Source organism: Nymphaea colorata, chromosome 14, assembly GCF_008831285.2.
Source record: "Nymphaea colorata isolate Beijing-Zhang1983 chromosome 14, ASM883128v2, whole genome shotgun sequence".
Taxonomy (NCBI): Eukaryota; Viridiplantae; Streptophyta; class Magnoliopsida; order Nymphaeales; family Nymphaeaceae; genus Nymphaea; species Nymphaea colorata.
The window spans coordinates 1,285,295-1,307,704 of NC_045151.1; the positions used below are offsets into that span (position 1 = coordinate 1,285,295).

Genomic DNA, 22,410 nt, shown 5'->3' on the forward strand with positions numbered 1-22,410 from the left:
TCAAAACCTTATATACATGAGTACATAAATCTGGTTCCCATGCATGGAATCAGCCCAAATCCAAATCCAGAACATGCTAAAGCAAAACGGATCCAAGGCACAACCCGCCTTGGTAAGTTTGAATCAAAAACCGAATTGGCGCAAACTCAAATAAAGCAAATCAAGAAGTGAAAAACGGCTAAGTCCTAGCTAGACGCCCCTTGAGCCTTGTGAGCTCAAGGTGGGGACCTCGTCCGGGTTGCCGCCCAAACTTCGGACTTGACACATCCCTTAACCTCATTGAGCTGAGCTCAATTCAGCCAAGAGACCTCCCTAGACTCGTCCTAGACCGACTCTAGAGACTTGGGTTTCAATACGACTCAAGAATGGACCATGGCCTATACCAGAGAAGTCCTATGGATCTAGTATCCTAACTCGCGGATTCCCCCAATTGCTGGTCTTCACCTAGTTCATTCATGTCCTAGAGCCGTTGCATATCCTCCCGCACCTCCCACTGCATTTGCTCTAGGCTCGAAGTTTAATTCCATTGAGCCGTGATCTCTCACTGTGGCCGTGCCTTTGGCCTTGGTTAGGCCTACTCGGACTAAGGCTCGTATCAGTACGCCCCTCGCTTTTGCTTTAAGGGGCTAAATTCCGAAAAAAGAAGTCGTTTTCGGAAACTTTTTGCAAAATTGATGGGTCCATTTCGAGTTTTTTAAAAAACATTTAACGGCGTCGAACCCCTCTGTTATTCCTTATCTTCGTATGAACAGGGACAACAAGAGGGAGTGAGAAATTGAGTGGCTGAGGGTAAGAAAGAACGGTAGAGAAGAGAGCCAGAGCGAGAGAGACATCAAGGGGCACAGTGGGGGACGGGGGGACGACGAGAGAGAGAGAGAGAGAGGGAAGAAGGAGAAAAATTGGCGGAAAGGTAAAGACGCAATCTCCATTTTAGTTGTCTCTTTAATTCTTAATCTTTCTTTTAATTTGGTTGCACGGATAGTGTTTTCTAGAAATCATGATAGAGAATTTTAAATTCTGCTTAGTGAGATTGGGGGTTTTTGAATCAAGGTCCTCTTTGGGTTTTAGAATATTTTATGGGACACATATGGTTGCTTTTTTTGCGGATTTCCTAGTGATTAAGGTTTAGAATGAGTAACATAGAATGCAGGATGGTGACGGGTCGAAATCCAGCAGATAAACCCTGCTTTTTTTTTTGAATGCACGTCTTTCTTTTATGGTAATTAGGAAAAGCTAAAATTATGTTTCGACTGAAGTTAGGAGAGGAAGGTACTACGGAATTCACCATAGATTAGGTTTGGGAATGAGTTCGTGTTTTGGTTTTCAAGGTCGAGAATCGTCGTAGCTACTGGAATCGGCATTCTCATTTGCTCTTGTTCGCCTTCCTTTAGCACCGTTGCTTCTTCCGTCGCCCCCCTACATGATGAAGGGCACCTTGCAACGTTGAGGTACCCGTCTTTACAAATTTTATGCGCCATGAAATGAAAAGGATCCCAAAATTTTCATGTTCTTTCTCTTCAAGTGCTTAGTGTTCCTTGATTAGTGATAAACTTATTTACCATTCACAGCTGCGACTTTGATATTGTCATTTGTGATTGATCTAATCGAGAATGTGCAAATAATTAGTGCAAAATGCCATCAAAGTTGATGTTCATCGGATGATATGATTATGAAAATTATGCCTAAGATTCATTCCATGTTAGCTCAGTTGAAAGAAATTCTTCATTAGCTGCGAATTGGGCTAGGATGCATATTTGGGTGGAGATTAGGCCTTAAAGTGAGCTTATTACTGTGACGCAGGACATAGCAGCATTTTCCGGTTGGCAGTGGGTCATCGTCATTCTCCTTTTTCGTTGTCTTCTACATTTTCTAGCTCCGCAAGTCACCTGGATGGCAGCGCAGGCTCTCCACCGCTCCTTGTTCTCCTTCAGTACTACTCGACACTACCTCTCTCCATTTTCATACCCTCCTTGTCGTTCAAGTTTCGTCGCCATGTTCGCTTCCACATCTGTTCCACCTCCCGATGTTGCTAAATTAGCAGAAAGTGCCCGAATTGTGCTCACTTCAGAAGAGGCAATGCCCTTGCTCCTTACTTCTTCGGTTCTTCTGCCTTCCGTTCTTGCACATTCTTGCTATCCTTGATCGTGACACTGGAGCAACAGGAACAAACAGCATGGGAGGGAATTCAAACAATCGAATGAATGGGGCAGCAGAGCTTTAGTTGCTGGTCATAAGCACATTTCCGATATTTCTCTTCTTACTTTTTTTCTTTTTTTTTGCTGTTTCATTTTGGAATTCACAGGTTGAGCAATTCACACCCAAAATTAGGCAAGTCGTAGACTGGTATGTAGCTTGTGAAGAGTCATGTATCTTAGTGGCTCTTTTCTTTCGTTTATTGTTGTTTTGGTTGGCAACTTTTAGTATTGCATGTTGTCGGTTGAACGACTGGGCTGCTGGGGATGATATTGCCATATATTGTTGTCTTATACATAAATTCTGAGAATTTGATCTTTAGTAATGCTATTTTTATGCCATTTCCATTTTTTCCCAAAATATTAGCCATTTTTAATATGTAAATATCTATCCTTTATAGATGATCCTGTTCAAGGATCACTGGCTGGATTATGGAGGAATTGATTGCAATTGTCATTTTGTCTGTAATTAGGATAGTCTAATGCTATTTGTACAGGATAACCAAGAGAAATACGAGCAGAACAATTATTCTTGTTTTCTGCTGTCAAAATTCAAGGATAAAAAGCAAGTCTAACCTTGCGATGTTAGGAATTATTCTGAAAAAAGATATTTAAGAAATTGACAGAGTATACTTAAAAGTTATTAACATGCCTGAAATCCCCTCATAGATTGTCACAAGCTTCTGTATTTGGTTCAAGTGGCTATCTTTTTGTCTTTTACAGTGTATATGGCATGTTTCTTTAAATCATGGTCAATTGATCTAAAGTATTTGCTAGAAGATCAAGAATTGCTTGTAGTCACTGGAATAGCCTCTTAAGTTTGTTTTTTGTTTGAACCTATAACTAAGTCAGTAGGTAGATCAGTCAGTTATATTATGCTTTTAACATTTGCATACATGTATCACATGAATGGGATGTTCTTAAAATTATTCACTGCACTTGAGTCATATGTATCTCAGTCTTTGAGACTCACTATTCCTGGTGATGGAGAACGAAAAAAATTTGGTGTTCTTCTGGATATTAGTTGGTAAATACTAGTGATACAAATAAAATTAGGTCTTACTCACATGTGAAAAGGGATGCTTGACAAGTTAGCATTGGCATTCTGTAACGGATCCTCAGCTTAATATCTAGAGGTTTCTTCTTGCTTATTGGCTCATACCTGGTTACTTTGCTATCTTTTTCTTGTGCAAAATCAGCAGCTTTTCTCACTTCTCCAACACTGTATTTGTTTCTTCTGTCGTCTTCCTTGTCCTAGATATTGTCCTTTTTAGTTGATCATGTTAGTCATATGTAATTCTAATTAAAGTGAGGCTTTCCTGACACTGATTGATAACTGGTGGTTCATGAGACCTCTCTATTTCCTAAATGACGACACTTATCAAATGGGTCTCCTGCTAATTATTTGATTGGCATAATTGTGAAGTCTTGTGGCGTATCAATGTTTTTAATAGTTGTGTGACATAATCTTTAATTCCCTCTTTAATCACAGGTTTGGGCAGCTTCAAGCTGTTGACCTTGAAAGTGTTGAACCTGCACTTAGAGCTGGTGATTATCAAAATTTCTAGCCACATAAATATTTTGCATGTGTTTTGATGCCTTTATTTGGATAATATTCTTAGTCGTCAGCATCAGCGACACATATTGCACTTCTTATTTGCATAATATGCTAAATTCGCATAACCTGCGCTTATTATACACGTACAACATAGAGACAGAGTTGTCTTTGTAAAACTAGGTTTTTTGATGGTGTTCTGAATTATGTTTTGCCCTTTGATTTTTTGGAATTTTCTTTTCTGTACCCCTCCTTCTCTCTCTCACACACCTACAGAACATGGTGATGTAGTTGTCTTTGTAAAATTAATTTTGTAGTTGTGTTCTGAATTGTGTATTATCTGATCTCTTATGTAGACTTTAACATGACAGCACCTGTCACATAGGTACGGGTACGGACCATTTTTAAAAAACTTGGGTGCGGGGGTACGGCAGTACACACACATGCACATATACATATATATATCAAAAAATTTCAAACAGAATCACATATTCGCACATTACAAACAAAATAACATATTCATAAATCATAATTCATATTCCAAAATTTATCAGTCTTGATTCTCATTCTCCTCAGTCACATAATTAACATTCAAAATACATCAGCTTTCTTGATTATCATTCTCCTCAGTCGCATCATCAAGATTAGAAGGAACCACAGGTTCTGTAAGATCCATATTAAGAGCATGCAAATCATGTTCTCCTTCAAGGTCCACGTCAATGTCCTTTGGATTAACATCCCAATACTTGGATGATCCTGAACTGCAAGTTGCAACAAAATCAAAATATGATTTAAGTTAATATTAACTTTAAACGACCAACATAATATATTATATGTATACATATCAAAGATACAAAAAGAAAGAAATACCTGTAATCATCTGAAGTACTTGAAAGTAAGCGTAGGTTGGAGTGGACATCTACTCGCTTACTAGTTAGTTTATTTCTCTTGATGTTGTGAATTTGAGAATAGGTGCTCCAATTTTTTTCACAACATGAAGAGGTTGCAGGTTGAGATAATAACTTCAATGCAAGTTGTTGGAGATTTGGTGTCGATGCTCCAAAACACAACCACCAATTAACATGATCTTCTTCATCTCTTGCCATTGCAGCTTGTATTGAATCATTTCTTCCACCAGAGAAGCTTGCAAACTCAGAATTAATTATCTTCAACCGATGAGAATTAGAATATAGTCTTCCCAAACATATCTCCCTATTTTTTAATATTTCAGGATCTCAATTAGGAGGAACACGACCAGTACCTCCTGCCAACCATGTTTGCCCATAATTTTGGGATTTAAGGAGTGTGCCATACAATGCAAAGGGTTATTGCTTCTGTTTCATCTTCTTACTAAAATTTTATGCACATGATAAAAAAACTCAGAATCGTCAAGTGCAACATTCTTTTTCTCATGTCTAAAAGTGATGTTTTGAATTTTTTCAATCATGTTATCCTACATATCATAAACTTTATGAAGCATGGGCCCTTCTTTATCAAATTCTCTCAGCATCAGCTAAATAGGCTCTGTAAACTACAGAAATTATGTAACTTTATCCCACCATTCATCATGTAAAATACATTTTTTAATTTCTTGAGCCTTCACAATGTCATCACTCCAATAAAACTCCCAATCATTGTTAGTCACCATAAATGTTAATGCATGTTTCACCTACTTTCTTCTTTTTCTCATTACAATAATGGATGCAAAACGAGTCTATGCTACCTTCAACAATTTCAAATCAGAATGCCTATTAAATATAGCATGAACATTGTTGTGGTTTACAACAAAATTTCTGATGTTTCTAAGTTCTAACATCATGCTCAAGCTCCTCAATCCATGAACACAACAAACCGACATTTGGATCATCTTTTGATGGGTTGCAAATACTTTTAAGTGCTAGATTTATACTGTGTGCCACACAAGGAGTTCAGAATATGTGATTATACTTGGGATCACTTGCCAAATTCATCCCTGCTCGTTGGCAAACTTGAGCATTATCAGTAATTATTTGCACAACATTATCTTCACCCACTTCTTTGATGACTTTTATGAATATCCCTTTTAAATACTTGACATCTTTATACTCCCCAGATGCATCAACACATTTCAAGAAGATTGGTCCATCAAGCGAATAATCAAAGTGGCTGCCTTTGTATATCAGTCCACTCGTCAGAAACAATGGATACTCCATATTGTATCCAAGAAAATTTCTTCTCTAATAATTTTTCAATGTTTTCCTTTTCTTCTGGAATAATTATTGTTCTCAACTTCTCTGAACTCGGGGGTACATGACCACTCAAATTACAATTAGCCAAACCTGTAACAACATCTTTCCAATAAGGACTTCTGGCTACATTAAAAGGAAGTGAACTTGCAAAAAAGAACCTTCCGATCCTTCTATCCATCTCTACCCTTCCCATATTTTTGAATGCTTGTGCTAATGTTTTGGTAGCTCCAATCGTCACGTTCTTTTTTCTTTTCTTTTAAGTATCTTCATCTTCTTCAATAGCATAAAGGGGAACAAATTGGCTCAAGATTTCTTCGTCTCAGCTGTATCCTGTTCTTTTTTGAATATCTTAATCTCCTCGTTGGTAACTTTTGGGCATGGTCTAATTCCAATGCCTGAGATATGCAACAAATGTGCCTTGCAACGTGTATATGAGCCAGTGAATATCATATTACAAAATTTGCAAGAAAAAATTACATTCCCACCACCACCTGGTCCTTTTCCTAGTTTTTTCACATAGCACCAAAGAGACTGAGATGGATTATCCTTCTCTACTGCAGCGGTATTAACACTACTACTGCTGCTTGCTACATTTCCACTTCCACTTGTAGGCACCGTTTCTTTTCCTTTATCAGCCATTACAACTTATATGAAAAACACCTAGCAAGAAATCAACACATTTCAGAAAACAAGACACGAATTGTATCCAAAAGCTAAACGCAAATTTGCTGCTCAACTGAGCTGAAGCACAAACAAAGATGGAAGTGGAAATGTGACGAACAAAACAGAGGGCAGAAAAAACGTGAACAAGAAAGCAGACGAACAAAAATGTTAGTCGTTCAAAATGTGACGAACAAAAAAGAGGGCAGAAAAAACAGGGAACAGAAAAAAGAGACGAACAAAAAAGAGATGAAGAAGAAAACAGATGTCCGCCTGAGAATCACCACCTGCCGTCGCCGGAGAACGTCCGCCTGCCGTCGCCGATCGCCGGTGAATGAAGATGAAGAAGAAAGTAGACGAACGAAAAAGAAGAAAAAACAAGCAAATACCCGCTGTCGCCACCTGCCGTCGCCTGCAGTGGTTGTCCGCCTGCCGTCGCAGTGCGTGGTCGCCAGCCGCCGTGCGTGGTTGATCGTCCGCTGTGCATGAGAGAAGACGAAGAAGAAAGCAGATGAACAAAATTTTGGGCTTAAGGGTTTCGAACAATTTCACGTTAAAATCTAAAACTCGTTAAGAATAAAAGCAGACAGATTTGGCCTTCGGTACGTTGACCGAGTCCGAAAAAGGTCGAAAATGGCCTTTGGTACGTTGACCGTACCCGGTGCAGTCAACACCACACCACTGCCGCACCCAGTAGCGTACCCGTACCGGTGTCGTACCGGTACCGTGCGGAGTACCCGTGTGACAGAGGACAGCACCTAGCTTGCCTTCAAATAAACAGTAAAATGAGAAAAAAACTTTACATGCTAATGCCTCATTGTTAGTTCCCTCGATGTTTTGTGAACTTTTCAAGTTTGAAAGCAACATAAAGGAGCAATCATAAACTGACAAGCTTGATTCACAACTCATGCTTTTAATTTCTATATTTGATGAGCAGGATACTGTTTGTCCCATACCATTTATGCATAATAGTTATTGTACTTCTATTGTGTGGTTCACTAGGGAATTATGTTGTGCAGATATGGATGTCTATGACAATTTGCGACCAGATGCGCCTGAAATTTTCAAGAACAGGTGATTGGTAAAAATTGTCTTAAGATATTTTGTATGTCTGAGGCTGCATATTGGATCCAAAAGACTCATTTATTAGTACGCTAGTTTTACAAACTCTACAATTTGGTTTCTTGACAGAGAATCAATGTTATCATCTGTTCCTAGCTATGATGAGCCATATATTAAAGTTCCAAAAGTATTGAACAAGGAGTGATCGTGATTAAGGTAATTCTTTGTCATTTTGTCCACATATTTTCATGCTTTTGTGTTTAAAAGACATGATGTAATTTTTTCCCATGAAGAAGATGCTTTCGGTTCTGCACATGGAGATGCTTACTCCTTAGAGAGAACAGGGTAGACCTGTTGGCTAATTGATTTCTGAACTGGTGTTACACCGTATCTGATTCATTTTGGTCAAAAGAAAAAATGCATCCTAGATATTGAACATTATGCCGTGATTGTTATATTCCTCTTGCTGCCCCTTATGTCATCTGAACATAAATTAGCAGGCAGTAGTCACATGATTTTCTTAGGATGTCAGAAACACGACTTCTAGACACTTGATTCAGATGCAGGACTGATTTTTCATTGGAAAAGGCCGTTCTCTAGTTGAGCAAAGATTATGATGCTCAACAGTGGTAGCTGGCGCAACTAAGAAAAAAATCGAAGGCCGTCTTGCTGCCTGCTCCAAATTCTGGTTTTCAAAGCATGGCCCTTGGTGAAGGAATGTATTACCATGTTACCTGTGGAAGTTTGCCTTCACTTCCTTCTATTTTTCCCTTTCCCTCTTTTCTCTATAGCCTCTTTGTTCTACAGACAAGTTGTTTGACAAAGAAGCTACATATTGATAAGTAGAACTTCCATCAAGTACTGTCTCACATGGAACAATAGTTCTAGTTCTACATCTCTATAGCCTCTTTGTCCTACACTTTACTTGCATGGATGTTGCTCCTTGCAAAGCCAAAACAATAAATGTAGAAGATGGGGATACTCACATAGATTCAAGGGTAGCAGAAAAAGCACATTGATGTTGAAACGTGTATGGCTTGGCACATTTGCAAAACCAAGCCTGAGAAGTTCCCACTCACACTCTCGCTCCCTCTTTTAAAAGCTACTCTCAAGTCCTGGCTACACTGGTTTAAACTGGAGAATTTATCATCTCCTCAACAGTGGAAGACACTAAAGTCTTTTGAACCCTAATAGCTTTCACAAGAACTGCAGTGTTTAGGCCGTAGAAAAAGAAAAATTAAGCATGAACTCATAATCAGCGTCTTAGTTGTGCTAGTCCTCACTCTCTCTCTCTCCAATACACCATGGATAAAATTTGGAAAAGGGAGGTTTTCTGAAATACATAGGTTGTCATAGAACCTTGGGCTGTTTGCCATTCTAAGACGACCAAAATAATATAAGCCACTGATGCCCGGAGCAGGTTATTTGTTATGGTCCATAAATAATAAGGGACAGTATATTATTGGCTGGAAATGGTTGAAATACATTTTCTTACCAAATGGAAGGCTCTCCCATCATAAGGGTTCGAAACATGTCCAGTAAAATGACCAATATGCCTCAGGTTTAGACTGTGGGAACACTGTTTTTGGTGTTACAGCATAACGCAGAAAATGTTCTCCCCGATGCCACACGAAACCTATGAATTTAAAGATGATGAACTCTCTTCTCTTGCTAAGTTGGCTGCTTGGGCCGATGGCACTGATAAAAAAGCAATTCCATTGATTTTTATGCATTGATATATATATATATATATATATATATATATATATATATATATATATAGAGAGAGAGAGAGAGAGAGAGAGAGAGAGAGAGAGAGAGAAGAGGGAGGGACAAGGACCGGTCCACTTAACTTCTATAATGGCATCCTTAATACCATGTTCAACATTCTTGATGGTAATACCAGCAAATGAGAGAGAGAGAGAGGCTTGTAGATAATGGTTGGGTGAAGCCACTGGGTACATAAATTTATCTGTGAATTATCACATAAAATAGCAAAGAACTTCTATATAGATAGGAGGCATCATAGGTGATCACGTCGTGCCTTTGGGGGAACCGAATGCAATGTAAAGCTATCAGGAATGTGCTTCAAGCTGACAGTAACTCGGTTGAAAAGATTGTGATACTTAGTTTTTTGTGCTTTTCTTGCATTAACATACATTTGGACTATCGCCCTGGAATTGGAGAAGTATCAACAGCCTCAATTTCAACATCAAACTCGTTCATATATTGCTTGTATGGATATGTCTGAGTAACCTGACTATGTCGGGCACGGTGAACGCGCACCTGAGGCGACCTGGTCAAAATTGACCAAGTCCAACTTTCTCCCGAATTTGGGGTTTTTTGTGTCATTTATTTCATTTCAAACGTTTCTTCGTATTTTATTAGTCAATTTAATCGGTCTTTTATAATTTATAACTTATCAATTTTAAACATGATAATGCAATTTTCATTAAGGTCTGTCAATACATGGCCGTGTCCGTGCGCTCATGAATTTTTGAGATTGCTCCACACTCGCATCTGTACCCGTGTGACAAGTAACATATCGCAAACAAGAAAATCTAAAGAAAGGTATAAATGTATGCTAGGAAATATAATATTTATTGCAAGAAAACAATTGGACGGTTCATTAAGTGTCCACTTTGTTGCTTACGATACATACGAATTAATAATTTTTTAAATATGTTTGGTAAAACTAGTAGAAGTTGTTCCAGACAACAAATAGTAGATGTAAGGAATTAATGTAATGTAAGTTCTTCAACATTAAAAATAACTGAACCTGTCAATTGGTTCTGGTCAATCTTACAAGGTTAATAGGTCAAATATGAGGTTCTTGGTAGTTTGGTTATCCTGAAATCCCTTGTGAAGCGTAATTTGTTAATGACACACGCTTGACCACTAAGATGGATTTTTCAAGAAGGTTGCCGCAACCGAGTCATGTTGGGTTCGGCAATAAATAAATTGCTTTCTTTATCCCTGAATCATTGATAAATCATAGTTTGTTAATCATCGATTGCTATTTTTATTACTTATGAGCAACTTTATTACTAGTTTCATTGTTTCTAAACAACTGTATTTATTATATAGATGTAACTATGCTTATGGCGTTGCCACACTCGGACCCATATTTTTTTAGAAAATGCAGCATCTGCACCCGCATCTGCACCCTGTTCTTATGTGACATAGCTTGGCCTATAACAACCTGTAGTTGTTAGTTTAGGTTGTCTGAAGGGATCTAACCAGGAAATTTTGTTGTGTGTGTGGGGTAGCATCAAGTCTCTGGTTCCTTGACAATGACAAAATGATCTCTCCTAGATTTTAGATAGAGCCATACGAATCAAATTTTTTGTGCAAGTCTTATTTTCCGTAGTCATTTCCTTTTGTGCCATCAAATTCTTTGCATTCTTTTGCTTCAATACTACTGAAGAAAGAAGGGGATCTTGAACATCACAATGTGCTTCTTGGAAGAGAAAAAACAAATTCTAGAGGAAATTCAGAGTTCAATGTTCCATTACTCCTCTAATATATAGTTTGAAGTTCAAAATTTAGTGAACATTATTATAAAAGGTTCCATACAGGTTCCAATACTGGTCATTAGACCTGAGACCTTAAGCATCTTAAAGAGCCAAAAAGATGTAGAAGGGAACTTATGGCCTTCAGTACTTGAAGTAGAAAGATGATTAATTATCCTTGAGCTTTGAGGGTCCCCGTTGTGCATTTAGGAGGAGAGCAAGAATGCATAGAAGTGCTAAGATAGCAAGAACAACCTTTTTAGACAACCAATTGCTCAAGCTACTAACCTTTTGGCTCACCTGCACCAATCAGTAAGATGATAGTTGCACTTTTGTTAGTGTTTGGACTATAGAACAACAATACAACTCTTTAAAAATTTAACCTCTCAATGAAGATAATGGAATATTGCACGAACGTTTTGTTTTTTATAAGAAAAAATCTAATGCACTAAGTAAACTTAAAAGAAAAGGCATTTTGATATTGTGTGACTGTGGGTGGGTGTGGATGATTTTTGAGATATGAAATGTGATGCCCCACTTTTAGAGTTTAGTCTTGTATGTAAGATTGTGTGAAATTTTTAAGTGCTTATAAAGGAGGTAGCTAAATGATTGGTTATCTTAATTCCTAGGGTTTTTTAGATTAGAACAGAAGCTATTTGAGGGTGGATTGAAATATGCCAAGTGGGTCATTATAGTAGTATCAAAGTATGGTTCAACACTTAGACCTGGGGTCCCACACACACAGACGCGTGTATTTTAAGGAGGGTGGATTGTAACACTCCACTTTTAGAGTTTAGTCCTACATTGAAGTTTGTGAAGAATCTTCAATGGTTTATAATGAGGGTTAAGTATTTCATCGTCTTTATTCCTAGCCTTTTTTTTTTTGGGTGTAAAATGGAAGCTTACATGAAAAGCTCAAAAGGTTGTTATGCCAAAAAATGTGGTGTCAACCTCAAAGATCGTATAATATATGTGGCCTAGATTTAGCACATTGGGGGGCCACGTCGTGGCTATTTGGGGCACCTGGCCACATCAACCCATAAAAATTGGTTTTGTTTACCTATTGATCTTCATTTTTTTTACTAATTTTACATATGAGTGCCTCTTAAAAGTTTGAAGCATAAAATAAAGTGCCCTTTATCTAGAAATTTCTAACTCCATTGTTGCTTTTGCAGCTTAATTTTGCTAATAACCTCAATTGTCTCATGCAATATGTTACTTCTTGCAGTATAATCATGCTGCCTCTTCATTGGAGTGAGACTCATGAGTGGTAAATGAGTTTTTCTATACTACAATGTAATTTCCTCACTTGCTTTGAGTAACCATAACATAATGAATGCAAGACCCCATGATATTCCTAAGAATAATTTTTGCATGTCACATTATGCACTTTTGTTGAACTTAGCTGAAATATAGATGACAAAAAACAAATACCTTTTTTTAAGTGGCTGTTTTTAACTTTATACTTCATAAAACTTGAAATACACGTCATTTCAAATCCTTGGGATGTCAATTCTCTAAGTTGTAAAAGGAGGCCACCGACCCATAAACTGAAGTGCGATAGGAAAAACACATCGAGGTACTTAAAGTAGGTCATGTACCTTAGGGGAATGAGGGGTTGGGTGAGGACTTCAGTCTTCTATCGGGTGGTGAGAAACCGCATTCACCTGAAAATGCAAAACAAATGAACAATTCAATGAACATTCTAATATGGGATGAACCTAATATATTTCTCTATTTTGCAAATTGCAAAACCAAAGGTATACAGACCACTTGCAATAAAATTGTAGGCAGTAGGTTTGCATTGGAAAAGAATACACACCACTTTGCTACATCTTTCTCTGAAATGTTCCTGCTGTTGTTTGAAAATGACATCGGCATCCTTATGAAGCTCTATGTCAAGATTGTTAAACAACAAAATCTGTTGGATGACACTATCTTGGATTTGTTTTCGTGCCTACAAAATCAAACAAATTCAAAAAATTGAATATATGCTACTTAACTTTTAACCACTATGAAAACGTCAATTACACAATCACACAAGAAATGGGTGGAATCTGTGACATTAAAAAAAAACATCACAAATGGGATTTACTAACAATAATTTGGCATCAATGGGACCGACAATTAAAGGAGCATGTGTAATTCATTTTGTGACGAAATATACACCTATAAGAAACAAACCTCATTTGTGATGATGGGATCAACATATTGAATTGGACTTTGTGACAATGATACTGCATCAGTAAGTAGTATTCTTGGAGAACATCTTTACTAACGGTTGGGGACCATCATTGATTTTCTACCAGACCATCATTGATTTTCTACCACTGACACTTGGTTAGTGACACTGATGGACATTAGACAATCAAACATCATTAAAGATTTTCTGTGAGTCATGTCTAGTCAGCCATGGAACCCTCTACATGAAATTGCTAGCCAGTTAGGACTATGAGTAACACGTCATCCCAAGGCATCTAAGCTTTATCGTGATAAAGTAACAAATTCTTGGTTCAATAATCAAGACAATTTAGCCTAGCAAGAACTTAAGTTTTTAGAATTTTCCTTTCCTTCACATCAAGTTGGTGTATTTCCCAACTATTTCAAACTCAAGATTAATGGTGAAAGTACATATATGTACTTATAATCATTTCTACCGTCTAATTAATTTGTGAGGTTGATCACAAGGAATGCCTTGACAAAATATAATTTCAATAATTTGCCACATGATAAACATAACAAATGATCTTACAAAAGAAGAATGCAAACAAAAGAAGAATGCAATTAGAGAGGTGAATGAAGACAATCTGCACATGATTTGTTTGAAAGGGCCCTAATTCACAAAAGATTGACCCACACTTTCTTTCTCAATTTCGTCATTTTTTTTTCAAGATAGTGACTCATATGCATAAACAAATCTAGATAAAAAAAATTGATGAATATCTCCAGGACAAAGTAGACTCAAGAGGCATTTTGTTTGTAAAGGAAAGAAAAGTGAACGCCTCTCATTTCCCTCGGCCAAGAGTTTCGTGGCTGTTTTTGTTTGCACAAGGGGTTGACGCCCATGGAGATCAAACAAAAAACTGGATGCTAGTCTGACCTCTGTCGAAACCCATGGAGCTATTTGAGATGCCTCTGTTAGAGTCACCAATTGGAAAACAAGACCCTATGTAGATATCATGTTTTGGGCTATCTCAGGTACAAATTACAAAGTCTTTGTTTTCCAAAAGGAAACCTAGGCCCTGAGGGGCGTAGCATAATAGCTCGGGCTGGTAGGTTAATGAAAGTTTGGTCACCGATTCAATTCTTATGGGTGCTAATAATCTGGACTGTAATGGTGGATATAAAATACTCTAGTTGACAGATGTTCCACTTCTCACCGAGGTTCTAAAACAGCCCTACACCTTAAGCGCGGGGGGAGAAGAGAGATTTCGACCTCTTAAGGGCATCCCTCCATCCCCTTCCAAAAAAAAAAAAGAAAAACCTAGAGAACCTTAACATACAATTTTGTGATGAAAAGTCTTAAAAAAAAGACTTCCTTGTCAAAACAAAATGAGAAGGATAAAAAACAAATAGGGATGGTAAAACTAAAAAAAACACACCTCTCAAAGAAAAAAAAAAAGGCACTCAACTCTCTTTAAGAGTGCTCAAACAATAAATTGTGGTGAACAAGAAAACCTGATCCTCAATGCCAACAATATAAATTGCAAAATATGAACATAATTGTAAAAGGGTTTGGCAATTGTTGATGTTTTTCTTAATCTTTTATGATTTATAAAAAAATAGTTGAGTGAAAATAGATGGAGTACAATGTAACTTTGTGAGATTATCTTTTAAAAGTTTGTTGAGCAAGGTCCTACAAAAACACAATGCTATTAATTCATGTGCAATTATGGAAAATGTAGAAATCAGTTTTCAAATGATTTTCTACAATTTTAACCATAAAAAAGCCCTGCGTGCATGGTTAAAAATCTGAGCACTCCTTTGATAGTTCGCTTTAAGTGTGCTGATGAACTTTTACAGTTTACAAAATGTAAAAAATTTTAAATTCTTGAACTTCTTAACAAATTATACTATAAAATAATTCAAATTCAGTTCTCATGGCAAAAGTGTTTGCCGAATTCAAAAGGTCATCTCAAGAATACAAATTTGAGACAAAAGATAGTTACATCATAATGTAAATTTATTCACTTTTTGCAGCACTCCATAAAAAGATGTATCAATATGCAAAAACATGCCTTGCACAATTTCATCTCCGCTTCCACTGTTGGCCTACCACATTGAGATGGTATATCACATTGAGATGTATCAATATCTAAAAACATGGCACAACTTTTAAAAAGGTAAAAAAATACATACTGAAGCTGGGTACAAGGTGGACTAGTGAGCATGGCTACTACTTTTGCTAAGCCAAGTAGTAGTAACCTAACATAGAACTGATTTAGTGGTATACATTAAGGGACTGTTTGACATCAGTAATATATTGATAAGTCTACCTCAAAAAATGGGTTAGATTCATGGAACATTTTAGTGTCCGAGGAATCTAACCAACTTTTATATTAGGTGCATGGGACAATAATATAATGTGACTACTTTTAAACAGTTTTTAAGGAGTCATTTGACAATTGGAATACTCTGTGAGTGTTCCATGAATCTATCACAAAATTTTGAGTAGATTCATGAAAGATTAGAGCTATGTATCCATGAATAAACTCTAATCTTTAGGATAGATTCATGAAACATTCACAAAGTATTTTATTTGCCAAATGGCCCCTAAAGGAACTAGGACCCATATGATAATTGAAATAAGATTGAGGATGTAGTTTTGTAGCTGAGGCTGAACCTACGTTTCCAACATATCAAGACCCAACCAGATTACATGTAAATGTCAGATCTGAATGTATCTTAGTCTAGTCTTAAAAATTCAAGTTTGAGATCAAGTTTGAATCCGATTAGAATAGATCCAGTAATGCCAGATCCAATAGGATTAGATCTGCCTCACAAAATAAGGAAGATTTATAAAACACTTTTTAAATTGTCTAATGAATCTAACAATTTTGTTGGTGAGGAGTATTGAGACAATACCATAATGTTACTATTCCCAAACCTAAGGGGTCTCATCACCTACGAGCTTTTAGCATTAAGTTTGCACTAATCCTTCCATGAGAGTTTGCAAGTTGATTTTCCCTTTAGCTATAAAAGTTTTCCACACATACTTACCTTCTTTGAGAATTTGATAGGATGAACTTCTTTGAAAAAATGTGTCTCTTGGAAAGTCCAAAGTTCTTGTAGTCTCAGTGCACATGCATCATAAGCCTCCATCATGTTTTCAACAGTCATCTGCTATATATAAAACACATTTGGCTTAGTAAGTAATAAAAATTTGTACATTTGAGAGGTTGTCTCTTTAACTTTCTTTGTTTTCTTATTTTGTATTTTATGTAACTTTAAGGGGGCATCTATTTCCTTGTGATATGAGATCTAAGGTGATTTGAAATAACTAAAAATCTTAAATTTGAGGTTTTAGCCATGTATTGAAGATCTCAAATCTGTATTTTTCTTTAGATTTAAAATCTAATGTTTGTTTGTTTTGTGGGCCTCACACAAACAGGATTTCAGATCAACCTCGGATTTGAGATCCAACGCTATCAAACACATCCTAATTGAAATTCTAGCTTAAAGTACACACACAAACACATATACTTACATTCCCATTTGACATTTTCGGATTCCCTAAGAGAAACTCTTGTCGAAATTCTGGGGTGAAGACATTCTAGAACACAATAAGGTGGAAACTTTGTTAGCCTATAAATATTACTTTCACGTAGCATAAACAAAATAAAGCTTATTATCTAATTTGCGGGCATATATATTTTACCTGTTGGAGAAGTAACTTTTCATTCTCAACATCAATAAGTGAATAGTTTATTTCTGTAACAAAAATCACAAGCACAAAATTCAGCTTTTTATAACTCACTCAATCATATACCTAGTTTTCCAGAGGGTTCCCCAAGTATGAGGGCCTAAGAAACCGTTCCTTTTTCTTAGATGACCATTGCAATGAAATCACCTTATTGTTTTTTATGTAACAAAAATGAATCAAACATAAGTTGTTCAAAAGTACTCAATATTCAAATTCATAAAAAATTCACATTGGTGCATAATCTCAATTGAACTACACAAATGAGGGCTATCTCTATGTCAAAATGAATTAAACATGAGTTGTTCAAAAAGTACTTGGTGTTCTAATTTAAAAAAAAAACCCCATTGGTATATTATCTCCAATGAACTATGCAGATAGATTATTCTTTACTATCCATTTGATAAGAATTTAGATTATTCATTATTTTCCATTTAATGAGGATTGGTGTTCCTTGGACATTTAAAATACATGAGGGCAGATTCTATGTCAAAATAGTTTTGTGGAAGTCCCTTCCCAATGCATATCCTTATATATATATAGTTTTGTGGAACTCCCTTCCCAATGCATATCCTTATATATATATATATATATATATATATATAGAGAGAGAGAGAGAGAGAGAGAGGGAGAGAGAACATGAAAAATGGTTGAGGATTATGATATACCTCATGAGCTCTAATAATGGTTGAGGAGTTCAGGGTGGTTTCTCCAAATTTCCTCAACCCCATTCTTTTGGTACATATTATATGTTGTTTGATGGATGTATTAGAAAGAGACAATTTGTAACCATAGCTTTTGCACGTACCATGCAATCATAAAAAAATCTTTTCTTCTGTCAAACTTGTATACTACTTAGTAGCTATTGTACCTGTGTCGCTGACTGCTGCGTCGTTAGCTTGAGGTGCTGTTGAGAGTGCTTGCAGCTCAGCTTCAATACTGTGTGAAAACATCTCCATTGACTCTTTATGGTTTTCAGTGAGGCCAACGAAGAACATTTTATCCAACCTTTTCTGAAATGTTTTAGTTACAATAAGTTTAGTCTTTTTCTTCCCTTTTCTCCCCATACCAAGGAACCCTTCAATAAGAAAAAGCTTGAGTACAAGACTTATGAGGATGGGCATCATATGGGAAAGTTTTGTTTACAAAATGGCAAGATGAAGACTCGATATGGGGACGTCATGCAGACATCTTTCACATTAAGTTCTTATCAATTGTTCACCACCCATGTAGGGGTGTCCACGGATCAGATTTGAATTCAATACGATCTTAATTGCGTCTGCCTTTTCAGATATTTGCATATTGAGATTCAAGTGCAGACGAGAAAAAGTCATATTCAAATCTGAATATGAAATCCGAATTCACAATCCGAATCCTAATTTTGAACCAAATCCAAACCGTTTTCAAAATATAAGGTCATCGCATACAGAATATTTATTTAAAGCTGAACCCAATCCAAATTTGAATCTGTGGACATTTATGTATACCTGAATCTGAATCCAATCAGATGTCATTTCTTAAATCCGATCCGACCTGAGTTCTTAATCGGATGTCAAATTTGGTTCCATATAGGATTATTTTGGAATGGTTCGTCAGATATTTGACCCAAATCAGATATATTAATGTCCATATACCCTTGAATGTTCATCCATCTTACTAAAGGGTTAGACTAATTAAACACTTTTTTCAGTTGTTCAAAAGGTATGGAATTAAAGAATTACAAGGTTCACATGTTTGGGCATAATGCAGTCCAGCTGGATTCTAATTAACTTACCCCACTTTGCCTAATGATATCAACCAGCATTTATATTGGCTCAAATATGGATGAAACTACTTGGACTATGTAACAAAATTGTATCTTACTACGAAACAGAATTAATTTAATGCCTATTTTTTCTTACTGAATCTGACAAATTTCATATTAATTTCAGAAACATAACTAATCAACACATATATTAACTGAGATAATATATTAATTTGAATTTAAATCCAACAGATAAGTAGGGAAAAGTAATAGCTATACTCAATCCAAATTTGAGCTATTGACATCCTTAAATTTGCATTGGGAAGCATGATTTTTCCTTGTAAAATGTTGTAATTTATGTGTATTGATCTCATAAACAATGAACTATTTAATTTGTGATGTTGACTCATTAATGCTTACCTTTGCAACATCAAGCACATAATTGCCGAGGGACGGGTGCATTCTTATGCAGCGGCGAATTGCATGTGACTCTTGTAAACAAGATACCTCTGTCAATCCTGCTACCTGAAGCAATGAACAAATGGGTAGAAAAGCTCAAGTGAATTTTCAGTAGTTATATCATGAAAAGAAGTAGTTGAATTTAGAGTTAATGTCCAAAAAGTTATCCTCTGTGAGAGAAACTTAGCAAGCTCAAGTTTATCATGGTGGACGTATAATCCCTTTCCAGATTACTTTTAACATTGTTGTGTTTGGATGGAGACATATTTTTGGAGATTATGTCTAGAAGTTGAGACCTTGAATGAAGTTTTTATGTTCTTAATCAGCAGCATAAGATATCATGTTAACCTAAAATTTTTCTCAAAAGCAAAAGCAAGTGAATGACAACTAAGGACTGGGTGAACAAGAAAAGTATTTGATCATACTACCTGGATGAAAACCATAGTTCAAGTGTATTTACTGAAAACTCGAAAATAATAATCAAGTCGAAGCCTGCCCTATCACCCTCTTCCTTTTTGAATTTCTTTTAGTCATCCATATTGAAAAAGTTAAACTGTTCAGTTGATTCTGTAGCGGTTTAACACATAAGTGTATGGGGTATATATATATATATATATATATAAACTGGTATATCCGAGCACACTTGGGTTAGAGATAAAAACCAGACTTTTAAATTATTGTTAAAGTAAATTTTAGACAAAATATAAAGAATCTTGAATGTATATAAACACTAGTTCAACATAAAGCAAGTCTTAATTCAAGTAGTTTAAAAATATAAATTTCTAATAGTGAAATTTTATCGCTATAAGAGCTGTTGATTTTTTATTACTATAGAAACACTGTTTGTTTGGCCACAGTTTTTGAAGATATTTAGCAATGATTTTTGGTACTTTTAGCGACAGAAAAGAAAATCCATTTGCCAATAGATTTAGTTGGGTTGAAATCACATAGACACACACATATATAAGGTGAAATCCTCCAATCATCGGATCTTTGGCCAATCATAACCCCCAATGCAATGCATCGACCAGTACGATCGATAGGCCGAAGGTTTTGATCATCCCAAATATATAAGCCGCATATTCATGATGTTTTAGAAGCCAAAGAGAGGTTGAGAACAAAATTTGTTCAAGTTACCATATGCACATGCTGCCAGTAGAAGCACCACAGAATTCTTGGCCGCCCAACCAGCCATCTCTCTCACTTTCTCCAAGCCTGCAAGAAGATCAAAAACGTACTTAACATTGCCAAAAAGAAAATGGGTAATCCATTGGATGAGTCTCAAGCATAACCTGAACTCAAAGAGGAACTTCTGGTACCAGAGAAAGGGGCATACCTTTTCTTAACAAATACAGGCAAAAGAGGAGGCAAAAGAGGAAGAGTAAAGAAATGAAGTGAAAGAGAACTTACGACCACTGAGACTTTGTAAGCTAGTTGGGTTCCAAGTTCTCATAATAATTCTTTCTTCACTACAACCAAGAAAGGGACGAAATTAATGCTGTTCACCTTTCTATTGGGAAAGAAGGGCCTTTTTTAAAACTTTTAAAACTTTTTTTTTACCCGTGCCATTTTTGTCTTTCTCGAGCAGAGAGTCTTTCATTTAATTGAGGAGTGCATTTTGGCCATTTCCTATCCATAACACATGGCTTCTTGTTATAAGCCAATAACGTATAACTTACTGGCCGTTGGGCAAAAAAGTAATTCAGTTGGGCAATCGACTGCGTAATCTTCGGGATCCCCAAGCGGGTCACGTTCATTCCCGTCAACATTATGTGTCACCAAGTTGGCGGTCCATTGTCTCCATATTAGGTCTAATGCAGTCCAAAACATTAAAGGACAAAGGGTAGTTTGGGTCATCATTAGGGCCTGTTTGATAGGAGGGAAAGGGAGGGATTGAGCAATCACTCCTTTGTTTGGATGACTAATTAGAAAGGAGAGAAAGGGAGGGAAAGGGGCAAAGCATGTTTGGTTGCAAGGGGAGGGAAAGGAAAGGAAATGGAGGGATTGTTTAGTGTAAATCCCTCCCCTCCCAAATCGGACGGATTGAAAAAGAAAGGAAAGAAAGTAAGTGAAAAAGTTTTTTGTTTCTACACTACCCCTCCTTTTCTTTCACCCATTTTTAAATCCATGTGCTATTTAGTCTTTTTTTTATTTCATTCCTTTTCCTTTCCTTTCTATCCAAACAACCTTTTTAATAACTCTTTTCATTCCATTTCTTTTCCTTCCCTTTCTCTTCCCTTCTCTTTCCTTTCCCTCCCTTTCCATCCATTTCTTTCCCTCCCTTTCCCTCCTACCAAACAGGCTTTTATACTAACTTTTCTGCATTTTACATTCTAGAATTTAGTTGTATCAGCATCTCTCTCTTTTTCACTCTCCGCGATTGATGAGAGGTTGAAACCGTCTCTTGTATCGTACTTGTCACCCTCTCAATCAAAGAACTCTCTCTCTCTCTCTCTCTCTCTCTCTCTCTCTCTCTCTCTCTCTATCTCTCTCTCTCTCTCTCTCTCTCTCTGACACTTGTGACCAAGTGTCGCACTTCACGGAACTATCTCTCTCACAGTGACACTTGCCACCAAGTGTTGTCAGAATGTGATGTCAGTACAGCGGGACGCTGATGATGCTGATCTCCAGCAGTGGCATGGTATCCTTGGCCCTTGGGTGATCTTTTTAGTCTTCGTATCCAGATCAATGATAAGTTGAACATCCGTCTTTCCATGAGTGTTTTGAAAGTTAAAAGTTCTAAAAATTACATGCTTTGATTCTTTTGTACGTGTGAGAGAGAGCACGAAGACTACATTTTTTTTCATTTTATTCTAATCAAAATAGGTTTTTGAACAGCCAATTGGTTTAGTGAATTTGCGAATCGAAGTGGAACCATAGTCATTTGTGAATTGGACAAATTACAAAATATCTTTGAAATTTAGAAATCAAATAAAAATTTAAAAAAATTAAAAAATCAGAAAAAGAAGAAGAAAAAAATTAGAATAACATAAAAGAACAAATGCACTTTATGACACAAATCACTTGATAGAAACTATGCCAACTTTGAAAAAGCAATTACAATAAGAAGATAACTGC

The 22,410-nt window shown here is 36.5% G+C and overlaps 2 protein-coding genes across 8 annotated transcripts; one reads left to right on the forward strand and one right to left on the reverse strand.

Moving 5' to 3' along the window:
* Positions 1-753: 753 nt before the first annotated feature.
* Positions 754-12,653, forward strand: LOC116267797 (glutamyl-tRNA(Gln) amidotransferase subunit C, chloroplastic/mitochondrial). 7 transcript variants are annotated; one of them, XM_031649705.2, is made up of 7 exons: positions 754-910; positions 1,801-2,073; positions 2,303-2,343; positions 3,685-3,740; positions 7,655-7,709; positions 7,827-7,913; positions 12,438-12,653. In XM_031649705.2, the coding sequence occupies exons 2-6, from the start codon at positions 1,891-1,893 to the stop codon at positions 7,900-7,902; spliced, it is 411 nt and encodes a 136-aa protein (XP_031505565.1). In that variant the 5' UTR covers positions 754-910; positions 1,801-1,890; the 3' UTR covers positions 7,903-7,913; positions 12,438-12,653. The 7 variants fall into 7 exon arrangements, with proteins under 7 accessions (XP_031505565.1, XP_031505562.1, XP_031505563.1 ...); XM_031649702.2 differs by lacking the exon at positions 12,438-12,653 and adding an exon at positions 7,994-8,688; XM_031649703.2 differs by lacking the exon at positions 12,438-12,653 and adding an exon at positions 8,198-8,688.
* LOC116267796 (protein-tyrosine sulfotransferase-like) lies at positions 10,628-19,400 on the reverse strand. Its single transcript, XM_031649700.2, has 8 exons — positions 19,294-19,400; positions 18,001-18,142; positions 17,088-17,140; positions 16,917-16,982; positions 16,430-16,549; positions 13,032-13,166; positions 12,811-12,876; positions 10,628-11,509 (listed from the first exon to the last, which is right to left on the reverse strand). The coding sequence occupies exons 1-7, from the start codon at positions 19,333-19,335 to the stop codon at positions 12,841-12,843; spliced, it is 594 nt and encodes a 197-aa protein (XP_031505560.2). The 5' UTR covers positions 19,336-19,400; the 3' UTR covers positions 10,628-11,509; positions 12,811-12,840.
* Between the last annotated feature and the right edge of the window lie 3,010 nt (positions 19,401-22,410).

What these genes read in the sequence shown, in the direction of transcription:
- LOC116267797 (XM_031649705.2), top strand. Translation starts at nt 1,891, where the DNA reads ATGGCAGCGCAGGCTCTCCACCGCTCCTTGTTCTCCTTCAGTACTACT. An exon ending in TGAACCTGCACTTAGAGCTG is followed by an intron (nt 3,741 to 7,654) that starts GTGATTATCAAA and finishes TATGTTGTGCAG; the next exon opens with ATATGGATGTCTATGACAAT. An exon ending in CCTGAAATTTTCAAGAACAG is followed by an intron (nt 7,710 to 7,826) that starts GTGATTGGTAAA and finishes GTTTCTTGACAG; the next exon opens with AGAATCAATGTTATCATCTG.
- LOC116267796 (XM_031649700.2), bottom strand. Translation starts at nt 19,335, where the DNA reads ATGCACCCGTCCCTCGGCAATTATGTGCTTGATGTTGCAAAG. An exon ending in AAAAGTTACTTCTCCAACAG is followed by an intron (nt 16,983 to 17,087) that starts GTAAAATATATA and finishes ATTGTGTTCTAG; the next exon opens with AATGTCTTCACCCCAGAATT. An exon ending in GAGAAAGATGTAGCAAAGTG is followed by an intron (nt 12,877 to 13,031) that starts GTGTGTATTCTT and finishes TTGCATTTTCAG; the next exon opens with GTGAATGCGGTTTCTCACCA.